Source organism: Quercus robur, chromosome 8 (assembly GCF_932294415.1).
Source record: "Quercus robur chromosome 8, dhQueRobu3.1, whole genome shotgun sequence".
Taxonomy (NCBI): Eukaryota; Viridiplantae; Streptophyta; class Magnoliopsida; order Fagales; family Fagaceae; genus Quercus; species Quercus robur.
The window spans coordinates 62,758,114-62,775,221 of NC_065541.1; the positions used below are offsets into that span (position 1 = coordinate 62,758,114).

At 43.1% G+C, this 17,108-nt stretch overlaps 1 protein-coding gene across 1 annotated transcript; it reads right to left on the minus strand.

Annotated features, from left to right (window-relative positions):
• Positions 1-14,555: 14,555 nt before the first annotated feature.
• LOC126694191 (L-type lectin-domain containing receptor kinase S.4-like) lies at positions 14,556-16,709 on the minus strand. Its single transcript, XM_050390269.1, has one exon. The coding sequence runs from the start codon at positions 16,707-16,709 to the stop codon at positions 14,658-14,660; it is 2,052 nt and encodes a 683-aa protein (XP_050246226.1). The 3' UTR covers positions 14,556-14,657.
• Positions 16,710-17,108: the final 399 nt, after the last annotated feature.

Sequence of the window (17,108 nt, forward strand, 5' to 3'; positions counted from 1 at the left end):
CCGGGACCGATCCCATTCTCAAGAGTCACGTCGTCACTCCCGGGATATTCGTCGTAGACGGGACCATTCCCGGTCACATGGATATGATAACCACGGGTCAGAGTCATCAGAGGAGCGGCAGCACCACAACGCCGCGATGGATGCCATGAGCAGGGCCTTGCAGATGGCGGCCCGGTCTCCATTCTCGGATGAGATTGAACGGGCACCCATGCCGAGCAGATTCACGCGTCCACCATTCAATTCCTATGAGGGGAGGACAGACCCCGTGGAGCATGTCAGTCATTACATCCACATGATGTCGTTGCATGCGCACAACGATGCATTGATGTGTAAAGTATTCCCCTCTAGTCTCGGCTCTACCGCACTGAGATGGTTCAATGGGTTGCGGAAAGGTTCTATACACAGCTTCGCCGAGCTGATTCAGGAGTTCGGCAGCAGGTTCGTAACATGCAGCCGAGTGCAACAACCGGTCGACGCGTTGCTTTCCATGAAAATGAGGGTCGGGGAAACCCTTCGGAGTTATGCCAGCCGATACTGGGAACTCTACAATGAGATTGGTGGGGGAAACGAGAAAATTGCGGCTAGCACCTTCAGGATGGGGCTCCCTGAGGATTCTGAACTACGGGAGTCGCTGACAAGAAGACCCCCGGAGGACATGAGGCAACTGATGAGACGCATAGAGGAGTACAAACGCCTGGAGGATGACCGGCTGCAAAGCAGGGGGAAAGCCCCTTTTTCAGGGAGAGTTCGGCAAAGCTTCTTGCCGCCGAAGCCGAAAAGGGACTTCAGAATGCAGGAACCGGAGGTGCAGATCGAAGGGGTTAATGTGTTGTTTAAAGAGCCCGTGCATAAGATACTGGAACGAATAAGGAACGAGCCATTCTTCAGATGGCCGAACAAAATGGGGGGCGATCCATCTCGGAGGAACCAAAGCCTATACTGCACTTATCACAGAGACAAGGGGCACACCACCGAGCAGTGTAGGGTATTGAAAGATCATCTCGGGCAGTTAGTGAAGGCAGGGCACCTGAAAGAGTTTGTAGCAGATTCCACTGATCGGGAGACCGAGCAGGGCGCACCACAGAGAAGGAATCCCCTTCCACCACCCCGGGGAGTAATCAACGTCATTCATGCCGCACCGAGAGGGGCAGCGGCGGCTAGAATGGTGATGACAGTGGCTTGCGCGGAGGGAGAATCATCCAAGAAGCAAAAGAGGGCTGGACGGCTAGACATCTCGTTCGGAGAAGATGATTTCGAAGGAACCATCCAACCCCACGACGACGCTTTGGTGGTGACAGCCCGGATAGGCGGATTCCTGGTGAAGAGGGTGATGATTGATCAGGGTAGTGGGGCTGACGTCATGTACCCGGACCTCTTCGAAGGGCTCGGGTTAAGAACCCAGGATTTGGCGAAGTATAACACGCCATTGGTCTCGTTTGACGGGAGAATTGTGATTCCCGAGGGGCAAATCTCACTCCCAGTGGACATGGAGGGCAAGGAAGTTGTAGTTACGTTCATAGTAGTCCGATCGTTCGCACCTTACACCGCAATCCTGGGGAGGCCATGGATTCACGCCATGGGGGCTGTTCCGTCCACCCTTCACGTGAAAGTAAAGTTTCCTACTGAGTACGGAGTTGTAGAGGTAAGGGGGAATCAGCAGGTGGCGAAGCAATGCCTCATAGCCGCGGTCCAGTGGGAAAAGGAACAGCTCGGCCAAGCTGAGCACGCCGAGAAAGAGACTGCATAGCAATTACAGATACCCCAGGAAAAGGGGGCGGACGTTGCCGAGGAGGTACTGAAGGTAAGAATTCTCCCAGATAGTGACAAATACTTCCAGATAGGTACAAGCATGAATGACCGGGAAAGGGTAGAGATGTTGTTGTTCCTGTTGCAGAACATAGATGTCTTCGCGTGGAACCCGTATGAAGTGCCCGGCGTAGACCCCGAGTTCATTGTTCACAAACTCAATGTGGACCCATCATTTCCTCCGAAAAAGCAGAAGCCGAGAAGAGCGTCAAAGGAGCACGTCGATGCAGTAAACATGGAGGTCCAGCGGCTGAAGGAGGCCGGGGCCATAAAAGAAATATTCTTCCCGAGATGGCTAGCAAACACTGTCGTAGTAAAGAAGAAGAGCGGTAAATGGAGAGTTTGCGTGGACTTCACCGATTTAAACAGAGCGTGTCCCAAGGATCCGTTCCCGATGCCCAAGATTGATCAGTTGGTGGATGCCACGTACGGGCACCCGAGAATGAGTTTCCTGGACGCCTTCCAAGGCTACCACCAGATTGCCTTAGCACCCGAGGACCGAGAGAAGACAGCATTCATATCCCCGAACGCAAACTACCACTACGAGGTCATGCCGTTTGGATTGAAGAATGCCGGAGCTACCTACCAGCGTATGATGACAAGGATGTTCCGGGAGAAAATTGGTTGCACGGTTGAGGTTTACATCGACGACATGGTAGTAAAGAGCAGAAAAGAGTCGCTGCATACTGAAGACCTTCGGGGAGTGTTCGAGATACTACGGCGACACAGGCTGCGCCTCAATGCCGAAAAGTGCACTTTCGGAGTGGGGGCTGGCAAGTTCCTGGGTTATCTGATCTCCACTCGGGGAATAGAGGCTAACCCCGACCAAATAGAGGCAATCAATCGCCTAGAACCACCGAGCAACCCTAAGGAGGTGCAGGTGCTCACCGGGATGTTGGCCGCCTTGAACCGGTTCATCTCCAAGTTTGCCGATCGCTGCCGGCCATTCTATCAACTTCTGAAGAAGTGGAAGGGGTTTCAGTGGGACGAGAGCTGCGATGAAGCTTTTCGAGAACTAAAGGAGTATTTGGCAAAGGCGCCGAGGTTGACGGCCCCGGAGCCCGGGGAGGATCTGTTTATGTACCTTGCAGTGACCAATCATGCCGTAAGTGCTGTATTACTAAGGGACCGGGGAGTGCAAATACCGGTGTATTACGTAAGCAAGACCTTGGTCGATGCCGAGACAAGGTACCTGCCTCTTGAAAAGTTGGTTTTGGCCTTGGTACACACCACGAGGAAGTTACCACACTACTTCCAGGCACACACAGTGTTCGTCCTCACCGAGTATCCATTACAATCACTGTTGAAGAGATCCGATTTCACAGGACGGATTGCTAAATGGGGGACTCGATTGGGATCGTTTGACATAAGATACCGACCTAGAAGCTCGGTGAAAGGGCAGATTCTCGCTGATTTCATCGCGGAATTCACACCTAAGAATGAAGGCCAGGTAATCTGTAGTGCGGAGATTCGCCCGTGGAGGTTATTTGTGGACGGCGCATCAAACGCTATGGGGGCCGGGGCTGGTATTGTCATAATCACCCCTGAGGGTATGCGACTGGAACATTCCTTCAGATTGGGGTTCAAAGCCTCGAACAATGAAGCCGAATATGAGGCCCTATTGGCCGGACTAAGGGCAGTATTGCAGCTGGGCGCCAGGGACGTAGAAATCTACTCAGACTCTCAGCTGGTCGTTTATCAGATCACTGGGGACTTCGAGGCTCGGGATCCTCGAATGAAAGCTTATCTGAGTACGGCAAAGCAGATTATCGGTCAGTTTGGAAAGGTAAAGATATCCCAGGTGTCCCGGTCGCAGAACAAGCATGCTGACTCTCTTGCTACGTTAGCCTCATCGGCTACCGAGGACACCCCGAGGCTTATCACGATTGAACTTGTAAGGGAACCAAGCATCTGTGTGCAGACTGCCCTTGACCGGGCCGGAGTAGAAGTTGCGCAGGTGGCGGTGGCCGGACCATGCTGGATGAACCCGATCATAGACTTTCTTTCTGAAGATAAAGTTCCAGAGGATGAGGCCGAGGCCAATAAGATTCGACGAATGGCTCCCAGGTACTGGTTGTCTTCGGACCGAAAGTTGTACAGAAGGTCCTTCGCGGGCCCTTACCTCTTGTGCCTGCATCCTGAAAAAGTTAAGGAGCTTCTAACCGAGCTGCATGAAGGAGTATGCGGCGGGCATGCCGGGGGACGATCTCTAGCACACAGAGCAATGACGCAGGGGTTTTGGTGGCCACAGATGCAGAAGGACGCCGCCGAATACGTTCGGAGTTGCGAACAATGTCAAAGGCACGCCCCAATGATCCATCAACCTGCCGGACATCTAAATCCTGTCAGCAGCCCGTGGCCATTTGCACAATGGGGGCTTGACATCCTCGGGCCATTCCCCCGAGCAACGGGGAACCGCCGTTTTGTAGTGGTGGCCGTGGATTACTTCACAAAGTGGGCTGAAGCTGAAGCCTTGGCCAATATCCGGGATATCGACGTGAAAAAGTTTGTGTGGAAAAACATAGTTACAAGGTTTGGGGTGCCGAATTCACTAGTGACAGACAACGGGCTACAGTTCGACAGCAACGCTTTTCGGACCTTTTGCGGCGAGCTCGGCATCAAGAACAAGTATTCAACCCCGGCATACCCCCAGAGTAACGGCCAAGCTGAAGCAGTAAACAAGACTATTTTGAACGGGCTCAAGAGAAGGTTGGATGGAGCGAAAGGAAGGTGGGCAAAAGAACTACCCAGTGTCTTGTGGGCCTACCGCACGACCCCCAGGAGATCCACGGGGGAAACCCCATTTTCTCTGGCATACGGAGCAGAAGCAGTGATACCGACCGAGGTGAGCTTATGCAGTGCGCGGGTCGTTGGGTTTGACCCTGTACAAAACGCCGACCTTATGATGGAGCAGTTGGATTGGCTAGAAGAATGCAGGGAGGCTGCGACCGTACGTCTTGCCGAGTATCAGCAGAAGCTAGCGCAAAGGTACAACCGAAATGTAAGGACCAGGGAATTCAGTGCCGGGGAATTGGTGTTAAGAAGGGTAGTAGGGAACATGCGAGACGTGGCTGCAGGGAAGCTTGCTCAGAGTTGGGAGGGACCATACAGAGTCACAGCCGTTGCGGGGGCAGGGGCTTACTACTTGGAGGACCTGGACGAGAGGCCGCTCCCCCGACCATGGAACGCCAACAACCTGAAGAAGTTCTACGCGTAACCATCGATGTAAGCCGAAACTTGTATTCTATGAAGATTAAGAGTATGATGAACTTTTTTGTCTTTGCTGTTTTTTACCCTGTAGCCGCACACCAAGAGAATCGCCAGCAGAACCTAAGGACAGAAACCTGACCCTGGGCTCGATCAATATCGCCGAGCAGGTGAAAACCTTACAAACAAAATCCTAAGGACAGAAACCTGACCCTGGGCTCGATCAATATCGCCGAGCAGGTGAAAACCTTACAAACAAAATCCTAAGGACAGAAACCTGACCCTCGGCTCGATCAATATCGCCGAGCAGGTGAAAACCTTACAAACAAAATCCTGAGGACAGAAACCTGACCCTCGGCTAGATCAATATCCCCGAGCAGGTGAAAACCTTACAAACAAAAACCCGAAGTGCAGAAACCTGACTTTCGGCTCGGTCACAATCACCGAGCATGTGTGAACCCTGCAATTAAATCTATGAGGGCAAAAAATTGATTCTCGGCTAAAATCAAACATCCGGACAAACGGAAACTTTGCAAACAAATGCTCGAAGGACGGAAACTCAATTCTCGGTTAAACCAAAACCTGATAAAAACCTAACCCTTTTTACAAAAACTAAGTCCAAATAGCGCTCTCAAAACTACTCACAGCTCCGCACAACAGGTTCTCGGGGGTACATTCTATTAAGCGGCCATAGTATTGGTGTGATTCAAGCAGAGCACAAACGGATATAATTTCATTCAACAAAAATGAAACAGGAAAAGAAAACGGACTTCCAATTAAAAGAGTAAAAGCAATTGTTCAGTCTCCACAGCCCGGTGACATGGGCAAATAAAACCAATAAATTAAAACAACGGTTCAATCACCACATCCCGGTGACATAGGCAAATAAAAACGAAATAAAAATAAGCTAAAATAAAATCAACTAGGGGGTTGAGTCGGTGGTGGCACTTCCTGTTGGACGATCAGGGAGAAAGGCTGGGCCTCGTCAAGAAGTTCTTGCACGGTCGGTGTGCTCGTAGCCTCCAGTTCCTCGGGCTCAGCATGAGAGTTTATTTGCTCAACCAACTCCCTCATACTGGCCGTCTCCTCCTCATCTAGAGCAGCCGGGGCGTTCTGGACGGCAGGTACAGGACTCGGAAATGGAATCTGGCCGGGATCTCTCAGCGGCGAGTCTTCAGGAACTCCCATTGCTTGAAGAGCAGCAAACCACCCGGCCTCGAAACCCATATGCCGAGCCCGAGCCACCACCGGCTCTGCGGAGTTCTCGGCGTCGGCGAAGCCCACGTCGTACCACTTCTGCTCCCCGGCCGCCAAGCCCGCCCTGAGATCAGCTATCTCCTCGGCATGAGAAGTGTTGAGACTGAGGGCTTGGGCCAGTTTAAGTTCCGTCTCATTTTGCCTGGCCAGGAGGTCAGTACACCTCTGTTCGGCAGACTCAGCAATCTTGGCCTTTTCCTTAGCCGTTTTTACTGCTGCCTCCCGCTCCACCTTCTCGCGCTCATTTTCCTCGTCAAGCTCCCGTGCCCGGGAAGCCACAATGTGAGCTAGTTGAGCGGCCTAGCAAGCGTGAAGGTTAGCAAAGTGGCAAAAGGAAATTTACATGGAGCAAATAGAGAAAAGAATTACCGCAATGGCGTGCCACTCTAACCGGCGCCCCATGGACTCCTCGGACCCATCCTCAAAGGCGTGCACGTCCTCGGGAAGTTGGAGAGCTCCGGCCAAGGTTTGGGCAATGCGGCCGCCCTCGCCCTTATCCCATATCCGAACAGAGGCCGTTGATGGCAATGGTTTGCCATCCAGAAGGAACTTTGGCTCCCACGCCGGAGCCACTTGGGAGGAGGATGCGCCCCCCGTGCCGGCTTCGGTCTGCGGCTCGCGGATGACAATCCCCCCTGTTGGTCGGGGAGGAGTCCGGACAGCGGCGTCCCCCGGGGCCGTGGAATGTGGCTCGGCCACTTTCTGTTTTTTCCGGGCACGTCCGGACTGCGAGGTTGGAGGAGGTTGAGAAACTGGACCCCGACCCTGGGTAGGCGGGGGCTGGTTGGTCGGCCGGGCACCAGGCACGAACCTGTCTAGGGTCATTATTCGCCTTGCCACCATGCTTGCACCGGGCTGGATCGCTTCAGCTAGCAGGTTAGCCGCGTCTGTCACTTGCTGTTGATGCTCGGCGGGTGGATCCTCGGGATGGGTCTGCTCTTGGGCTTGGTCCCCTTGTTGTATAGCTTCGTGGGCTCTCTCTCTAAGGCGCCGGGATACTTGCTCCGCGGAATCGTCTCGAAGGGGAACTAGTTCGTCCGCGGCAGTGAACCGCCTACCAAATTCCCTCGCTTCCCCGGTTGTAAGCTTCGGCGGCAAGAAGTTCACGTACCGGACGTCTATATACGAGAGCAGGGGGCTGTCAACTATCAACGCCTGCTTGAATGATTGCCAAGTAGAGTAAACCGGTTCCACGCCGAGGATCAGGTGTGAGGCCCGGAGTTGCCCGTCCCAGTGCACGTAGATCTCGGAACGAAGGACGAAGTTTAAGTCCTTGACGTGGACGGCTCTGAGGTCCTGAGTAAACACTTTGCCGTCTGCAGAAGAACAAATAACACATTAGCTTTTAACAATAAAAGATTTTCTTTTACTCAAACAACTATAAGAAGGGGAAGGTACGAACCCACTTCACGCCGTGTGAGGGGGCAAGGGATCTCCCCGGCAAACCAATTGCCGCGCACCCTGACAAACTCCCCGGCGGAGTTCCTGTTCGAATCGGGTAGGCACGATATCAGCCGTACCCGAGCATCCCTTGTCTTTAAGTAGTAATTTGTGGATTTGCTCCCACAAAGGCTGTACATTTGGTTAATATCATGGTGATCTAGTTGTAAGTTAAAGGTATGGTTCAACTGGCCGACACAACTAACTACCCGGTAAAAATTGGGGGGAAGCTGGTCGGGGCACAGCCCATAGTAGGTAAGAGTGCTTATCAGGAGGGGATCTACCGGGAACCTAACCCCACCTTCTAAGATGGACATCAAAGGAAAGAAGGCCGTACCATGCCCTCGGTGGAGTTCCATATCACTCTCATGGCAGTAAGCCACGTCCACGTCACTGGGGATACTAAATTTACTCCTAAAGTTGGCCAAAGCAGCCGGGGTATCTAGAAGGTAAGAATAACCCATCTATAAAGCCTAAAACTACAAGAATAAAATCAAAGAAACAAAGCTGAAGGAACAGGAAGGGAAAAAGAGACTTACGTTGGGTTCTAAGGAGGAAAAGAACGCTGAGCAAGCAAGCACACAGAAATGTGGTCGGCAGAGAGTAGGCGCTAAAAATCAGAGGCAAAGGAAAAATGGAGTGACGTTTGGAGAAGAACTATTTATAGAGCCAGAAGAAATGGGGAAAGAAGAAACGCTTGATCAAACAATAAATGGGCACAGCGAACGAGCGACCCAGCAAATGCCAAGCGTAACCGATTTGCGCACCGCTTCGGTTCACGAACCGTCAGGCAATAATGACGTCTGCGCCTGGCGCCGCGAAACGGCGCGTCTTTTGAGATGGCTATTAATGAGAAATGACAGCCAGAAGTCCCAGACTAAAAGATTCCCGAGGTCAAGAAGCCCAGGCAGCTCCTTGATTCTCCTCGGCAACCGAGTATGAATCAAGGGGGGGCTATTGTACGGCACCGAGCTCCCAAAGCCCATACAGGCCTTGGGCCCAGACCCATCTAGGCCTCGGGCCCAAGCCCATACCAGCCTTGGGCGCAGGCCCAGCAGATAGTTCCCGTTACCTTATGCCCTTCTTAAAACTGCCTTAGGGCCAAAAACAAGTTTTGGTTATTAAGCTCTCGGGGTTGACCGGTTAACATTTCCCGGTAGAGCGCATGAGTCAATACCCGGGAAGGTCATGATATGCACGGGAACGTGAGTCGCCGAACACAATCGGTGAAAATGGAGCCAAGTTCCAAGATCATAAATGCTGCACCGCCCTCTCACCTAAAACAGCCACTTTAACCAGATAATACTGGACCTTCAATAGCACTAACGATGAACATAATCATGGTCTCCCCACTAACCTTGGCTATAAATAGAGGAAAGTTGGGAGAAGAAGGGGTTGAGAAAAATTGAGAGAAATGAGTCAAAGAGAGAGCTTTTCAGCTGAGTGTTGCTTTGAGTCTCTCTGCCGAGAACGACCCATTGTAGGAAATCCTTAAACCCACTACAAATAAATTGTGAGCCCAAGGGATCTAAGGCCCAGAGTTCTTGTACTTGGTTCTTACAGTTACATGATATCTTCATTATTAATCCTACAAACTATATCTCTTTTAATGTACACAGTCAAGCAATCATTCATCAATTGATCTCCCATTTTATTGATTTATTTCAATTTTTTTAAGATCTAAGTGAATTTTTTCTAAGGTTTAAGATTAACAAATTTCTACTTTTGTTGTTAGGCTTATTAATTTTTTTTCCAAATTTTATATCAAATTGGTTTGTGATCGGTTTTGTGTGTGTGTGTGTGTGTGTGTGTGTTTAAAAAGACCAAGATATTGTTAAAAGAATTATATTCAAACTTATTTTCAACTGGGCTTAAAAAAATATGTAGGATCAAGATGTTCAAAATTTTATTCTAGGGGTCAAAACCAAAAAGAATAGTGTATATATATATATATATATATATATATATATTGGTTTCAGTACAGGGGATTCATTTGAACCCTCTGGCCTCCAACTGGAGCCGCCCCTGGGCTTAACGTATAAAGTGATAAAAATATCACTTGTCAGAAAGTTGGACTCTTTTCATGTAATGGATTTATAGTTTGAATTGAAACATTTTTAAACGTGTATAGTTTAATTTGAAACCACCCAAAATTATAGGGTTTAAAATATAAAATAAATAATAAATAAATAAAAAAGTGTGATATCACTAACCATTTAAAGGCTTATGTTTATAAAGATATATATTAGTTAAACGATTAAATTCATTAATAATATCACTTATCATAAAAACTTTATCATATGAAAAGTGATAAACTTAATCATTTAACAAGCATATTGTTGAAAAGTAAATGATATGATTAATTATAAATATATATTTATATATATATATATATATATAATATTAGTATAACACCTATAGGTTAATTACAAAAAATCAACTTAATATATAAAACTTAAAAGAAGCAACTTCGATATATTCCATGCACCGGTTTAATCCACGCAATAATCATGAAGGCCTGAGCCAAAGTCATGTCAACAATTGTCAGCCAAATAGTACAAGTCAGTATGGTTTTTTTTTTTCCTCTCCGAAAGCTAGTAATTAAGTATTTTCATGAAAATATATGTTTTCAGTCAAATGGCCTATGTATGTTATGGTACGAAACTGGTCGGAGGTTCTACCAAATAAAAGAAAAAGAAAAAACTGGTCGGAAGCATCCTATAACGTGTACAGCTCATGACCTAGATTAAGATGTTTGCCTCATTAGTCATTAGGACTTGAAGTCTCCGGGCGGCCAGGTCATTCAGCGTTAAACCGAGAACGATAACATTAATTGCTTGTTTATTGGTCTTCTTTGTGACACCAGCTTCAAGTTTTGGGTCCACAAATGTCACAAACACAATGATCTTGATTCTTAATGGCGTTATCAAAAACAAAATTTTAATGGCCAGGAGACCGGCCTATTGGTCCTCTGAGGCGGCATGTGAGGTATAATATTCTACCTTAAATTTGATGTTAGTCATTAGTCATTACTTACTACGATCATTTTTCTCTTAAAGTTAAAGACAAAGGGAATCAAAATCAAAATCAAATCCTTACCTAAACCACCAAGAAGGTACGATTTCCACTTAGCCTTAAAACTATTGGGCCAACAATCATATAAGTTCGTGTTAATGACTGACAATATATTCCAATTAACTCAATTAGTAAAGTCTTTTATCGTCAAATACAAAATATGAGATTCAAACCCGCTTATTCCCAAAATCTATGGAAAAAATTGGCCTTTGCCCTTTTTAAAAAAAAATCCAGCATTTTGCCCCATTTCCAAACTAATTAGGAAAATACCCCTCTTTTAAAACTCGATTTTCTCAAAATCGAATTAAGTCCTATAGTGGCATTTTTAAGGAGCCTATAGTAACATTTTAAGGACATATAGTGGTATTTTAAAACTCGAGGTCCTTGAAATCAAGTTATAGGCAAAAAAAAAGAAAAAAAATTGCATGTAACTCGACTTCATGGAGATCGAGTTACAAAACGCCACCATAGGTCCTTAAAACGTCACTATAAGCTCCTTAAAACGCTACTATAGGGCTTTAGAATTTTTTTTTTTTTTTTTATAACTCGATTTTGAGAAAATTGAGTTTCAAAAGAAGGGCATTTCTTTAATTAGTTTGGGAAATGGGACATAATGCTGGATTTTTTTTTTTTTTTTGGAAAGGAGCATTTGCCCATTTTCTCCCAAAATATATTGATATCATAACATGATAATAAAGAGTAATCATCTTGGAGCACCATAAGTTGAAATACTATCAAATCTTTGAAAAAGATAGTTAATGATGGACTAGGTATTCAATAAATTGGTCTAAATTTTTTGAATAAATTGTGCTACTAATATCCACACAAAAAATGAATTAAATAAATGATTAGGTATTTTTTGAGAAAAAAAAAAATTAATTAGTCTAACTTCGTTGAATAAATTCTTCTATTTATTTTTCCAAAAAAAAATCAAAATCAAAATCATGGGGAAAATAAATAGTAAAGATCAAAGGTCTAAATTCAATAAGGTATATAAATCAATATGTCATCGCATGTTGTGTAATTAGTAATAAGATACATAGGAAATTAAGGGTTTCCATGTTACCTTATAAATGTTTAAATTACCTTGAGTATTAAAAAATTAAGGTAAATACTAGAGTTACATATTAACTATTTTATAACATTTTTTACAAACGGCTGAAAAGAGATGTTAGCGGTAGGTCCAAATGAAAATTAGTAAAAAATTGTCACATTAACAGTTTATAAAATATTGTAAAATAATTTGTTGCTATAATATTACTCAAAACTAATTTTGAGATATATGTGCATTTTATGGTTATGAGTCTCAAAAACACTCGTCTCCTTCTCTTATCTGGCAAAAGAGATTGACAAAAAATTACACCCACATTTTCAAAAAACCAAGTCAATCAAACAAAGCTCTTACTATTCTCATGCCCAAAGTCACCATTTATGTAAATGTTAGGCCAAAGGCCAAAGTTGTAGGGAAATTAGAAATACATATTAATTGTATCAAAAAAAAATACATATTAATGTTTTAGTTTAGAGAAATGTTATGTCCACAATATTTTTACAACAATTAAGTGGTAAATGGATTTAAATTAAAATTGCTATTAATAATTTTTCATTTAGGAATTTTTATAAAAGTATTGTGAAAATATTGTAGATATAACACTTCTCTTTAATTGAGATGAAGGGAATCTTTCCTTTTTTTTCTTCGTTCCCACTTTGATTTTTAATATCCCCACAAAAGGTGATTAGGATTGGCCTTTTTTTTCTAAGTCTTTTTCGTCAACTACTTATCACAATCACTTTCATTCCTCCAAATCTCAATTAACATATTCTACTCGAGCTCAAGTTTTTTTTTTTTTTTTTTTGAAGTCAACTTCTTAATTAAATTTGCATGTAAATAGCTCTTGTTAATAGACATGAAAATGATTAGGTATTGTTAGAGGAATAAAAATCCTATATCATATTCTAAGTATATTTTACTTTATATTTTATCAATTATGTTAATAAATGCAAATAATTTAATAAATAAAAAAGACAAACTCAAAAAGTAATATGAAAAACTTAATTATGATACTATGTGTCTGTTTGGTAAAGATTATTTTTGTCAGCTTATTTTACTATTCAGCGTATTTTTGCTACTATTCATGGACCTCATTACACTTTTTGGTACTATTCATGAGTCACACTATACTATTTCAGCTAACTTTTACCTTTATCTATAATACTTTCAACAAAAAGTTTTCAATTTCAGTGCACTATAATGCTAACATGTCACATGCAATCCTCCTTATTCAACATTACATAAAATCAAAACCCCATTAGCTCTCACAACAAAACCCCATTCTCTTTAATTGAGATGAAGGGAATCTTTCCTTTTTTTTCTTCGTTCCCACTTTGATTTTTAATATCCCCACAAAAGGTGATTAGGATTGGCCTTTTTTTTCTAAGTCTTTTTCGTCAACTACTTATCACAATCACTTTCATTCCTCCAAATCTCAATTAACATATTCTACTCGAGCTCAAGTTTTTTTTTTTTTTTTTTTTTTGAAGTCAACTTCTTAATTAAATTTGCATGTAAATAGCTCTTGTTAATAGACATGAAAATGATTAGGTATTGTTAGAGGAATAAAAATCCTATATCATATTCTAAGTATATTTTACTTTATATTTTATCAATTATGTTAATAAATGCAAATAATTTAATAAATAAAAAAGACAAACTCAAAAAGTAATATGAAAAACTTAATTATGATACTATGTGTCTGTTTGGTAAATATTATTTTTGTCAGCTTATTTTACTATTCAGCGTATTTTTGCTACTATTCATGAACCTCATTACACTTTTTGGTACTATTCATGAGTCACACTATACTATTTCAGCTAACTTTTACCTTTATCTATAATACTTTCAACAAAAAGTTTTCAATTTCAGTGCACTCTAATGCTAACATGTCACATGCAATCCTCCTTATTCAACATTACATAAAATCAAAACCCCATTAGCTCTCACAACAAAAGCCTCCAACAACTAGAAACACTGCCAAGAAGAGTAGCCACCACCAAAGACACTGTCAGAATCTGGAAAGAGATACCGGAGCTACCATTTGTGTGGTGGTCATGACCTACAAGTTTGATTTTTTTCTTGATTTGTATTTTCTGAAGCATGGTGTATTGGGAGAAAATAGGAACCCCGAAGAAGCTTGTCCTAATTTACAATTCAATTTTTATGAGTTTTGTTTCCCTTTATTAATATCAATATTAGTTGCTCATGTCGTTTTGTTAAAAATGCTTTTTCTTTTTCTTTTTCTTTTTTTTTTCTTTTTTTTTTTTTATCTATTTAGATTTGTTGTGATTGGAAAATATATGTCCCTTGATCCACATCTCAAATGTCCATTTGTTTAAGGGACAACTCATTGAATATGACTTTAAGGGCTATGTATGTGCCACATTTGTAAATAATATGCCTTCTTTGCATAAACCTGGAATGACACATAGAACAACAATCTCCTAAAAGTTTAAGATTGGAGTTGATTTATCAGATTGTGGGGAAATTTTCAAGGATTTGATGAAAGCAACCAGTTCAACAAACAAAGAGAACTATTGAGAAAACATTCTACTATTCTCGGAATACCTAATAATCATCAATACCTTCAGACAAGAGATCTTGAAGCATGGAGTTGCATGGCATTAATTCTCATCTAAAATATTATATCATACTTTTCATCTAAAATATTATATATACACTTCCAACATAAACAAAACAAAACGAAAGAAAAAACTGGGTGGACAAGATGATGATTAATTTATTGACGTCCAAACAAATACATACATAACCATGTAGTAGTAACTGAAATTGAAAATCCAAAACCATAGAAATAAGACTACCTACCATCATCTCCATTGAAAACTGAAAAGGATGGAGTTAAACCATCTTCAACATCAGCAATATCCCTATGATCATCACCAACTGAGGCCGAAGTAGTTGGATAAGATTGCACAAAATCCTCAAACTCATATTTACCACCATCTTCATTGCTATTTGCCATGACTATCTCCTCCTCCTCTAAAACTAGCTTCGTTTCCAAGCACCTAACCACATGCCTCATAGTGGGTCTTGACTCTGGTGCCTCATTGGAACAGATTAAGCCCAATTTAAGCACCAAAGTAGCCTCAACTTCATCAAAATCAACCCCTAACCTTGAATCCACAACCTCAAGGATTGCTCCTAATCTCCACTTCTCCCAAACCCAGTCCACAAGCATGAGCTCCTCAGGCAATGCTTTAGGGTCAATAGGCCTTCTACCACATACCACTTCTAGCAACAAAGCACCAAAGGCAAACACATCAGAACTTGTTGTTGGCTTGCCTATGCGTGTGAGCTCAGGTGCTAAATAACCCAACGTGCCCACCACCTTGGTTGTGCTTGGGTTGGAGCCATGCTCATATAGCTTAGCAAGACCAAAATCACTCAACCTTCCATTAAACTCAGAATCCAATAACACATTGCCTGCCTTGATATCTCTATGAACCACAGTTTGTTCCCATTCCTCATGTAAATATAAAAGCCCTAAAGCAACCCCTTTGATGATCTTGAACCTTTGCTCCCAGCTTAAGATTGCTTTAGGCTCATCAAAAAGGTACTTATCTAAGCTTCCATTAGGCATGAATTCATACACAAGTAATAGATCACCTTGCCTACGACACCAACCCAATAATTGAACTATATTTCGATGACGAAGATGACCAATACTACCAACCTCAGACATGAATTCTCGCAAGCCTTGCTTCGAATTTTGGGAAACACGCTTTACAGCAACTTCGGTATTTGAATTCGGCAGGGTTCCTTTGTAAACTCTACCAAATCCACCAAACCCAAGTAGCTCTTTGTCTCCAAAACCCTTTGTTGCTTTCTTTAGATCCTCGTAAGAAAATCTATGTGGTCCAATATCAAGCTCCCAGGCTTCAACCACATCAGTCTTCTTGAGTTTCCTGACATTGTAAAGAAGCAAAACAATCCCTAAAATCACAACCAAAGCACTAGAGACTGAAACACCAACAATTAGGCCTAGGTGGTTCTTTTTTGACCCATTCATTTTTGGGAGCTTAAGCCTGAGTTTATCCAAATTGAGATTTTTAGCATCTCCATTTATATTAAAGCTCCAACCTAAGACATAGTGCGAACTTGAGGATGGACGGTCGGTTGAAGCAAAGAACCCAATGAACATGGATTCTTTGAAAATTGATGAGAGGTCCACATTATTATAGGACAAAAATGCAGACTTGGGTCTATCAGATTCTTGCGCAAGGCTAACATTTAATTGATTTATTCGTGCATCATATTCAACCCATGCCTGAATTACCTGACCACTCTTCAGAGTAAGGGAATTCTTTCTACGCAGAGATTGATCGACTCGAACAGATTTGTTCGATACTATGCTGCTGTTGAGGCTAACGACAACATGGTTATCATCAATGTCACTGAACTTGGGGTGAATGACAGTGAATGCCACCATGAATACGCGGTCTGAGATGTTCCCATCATTTCTGGCCTTGAGTCGACCAAGATAAGGGCCTGGAAGAGCCCCAGATGGAGAGATTGTGAAAGCGAAGTGGTAGCGGCCTTGATTTCCACGTTCATTGATCAAAGCAAAAGCAAACGTAGTGGAAAATGACATAACTTTGCCGCTGGAGGAGTTCTTGAATTTGATTGGATATTTATAGAAAGCATGGCTATCAACTTGAACCGATTCGTTTGTCAACTGAAGTATGCCATTGTTATCAATTACGGCGTCATCTAAGCTCATGCTTTTATGTTCAGCATTGAACCCGTTTGTGAACTGGGTCAACAAGGGTCCAACATTGTCTAGGTCAGGCTTTACTTTGTATAGGAGAAGAAGGAAAATCCAGAAGAGAAAGATGAGTTTTGCTGCCATAGGAGAGAAAAAAGAATGACTTTTTGACGTGAAGGAAGCTTAGGGTGTGTATATATATATATAAATATGGAAAGCCTCAAATATTCTGTCGCACACACTCTTCCTTGTTCACACAAGATTCCTAATGCCACCCATGATGTCCACATTTTTTTTTTTATCGATTTTCCACTCTTTTTCCTTAAAGGTAGAAATGTTTGATAGATTGTCACGCTGCATCTTTTTCTATTTGTCTTTATTTAGAATGAATAGGAAAGAAGAGGAAATCACCATGCAATGTGGTGTTATATTCCAAAATGCATGATTTGATTTGACATAAGAATTCAAGAATATAAAATATTTCCATCCACTCCATTTCCCCTTCAAAGAGAGAAAGAATGTATATTTTATAATTAGAATTTT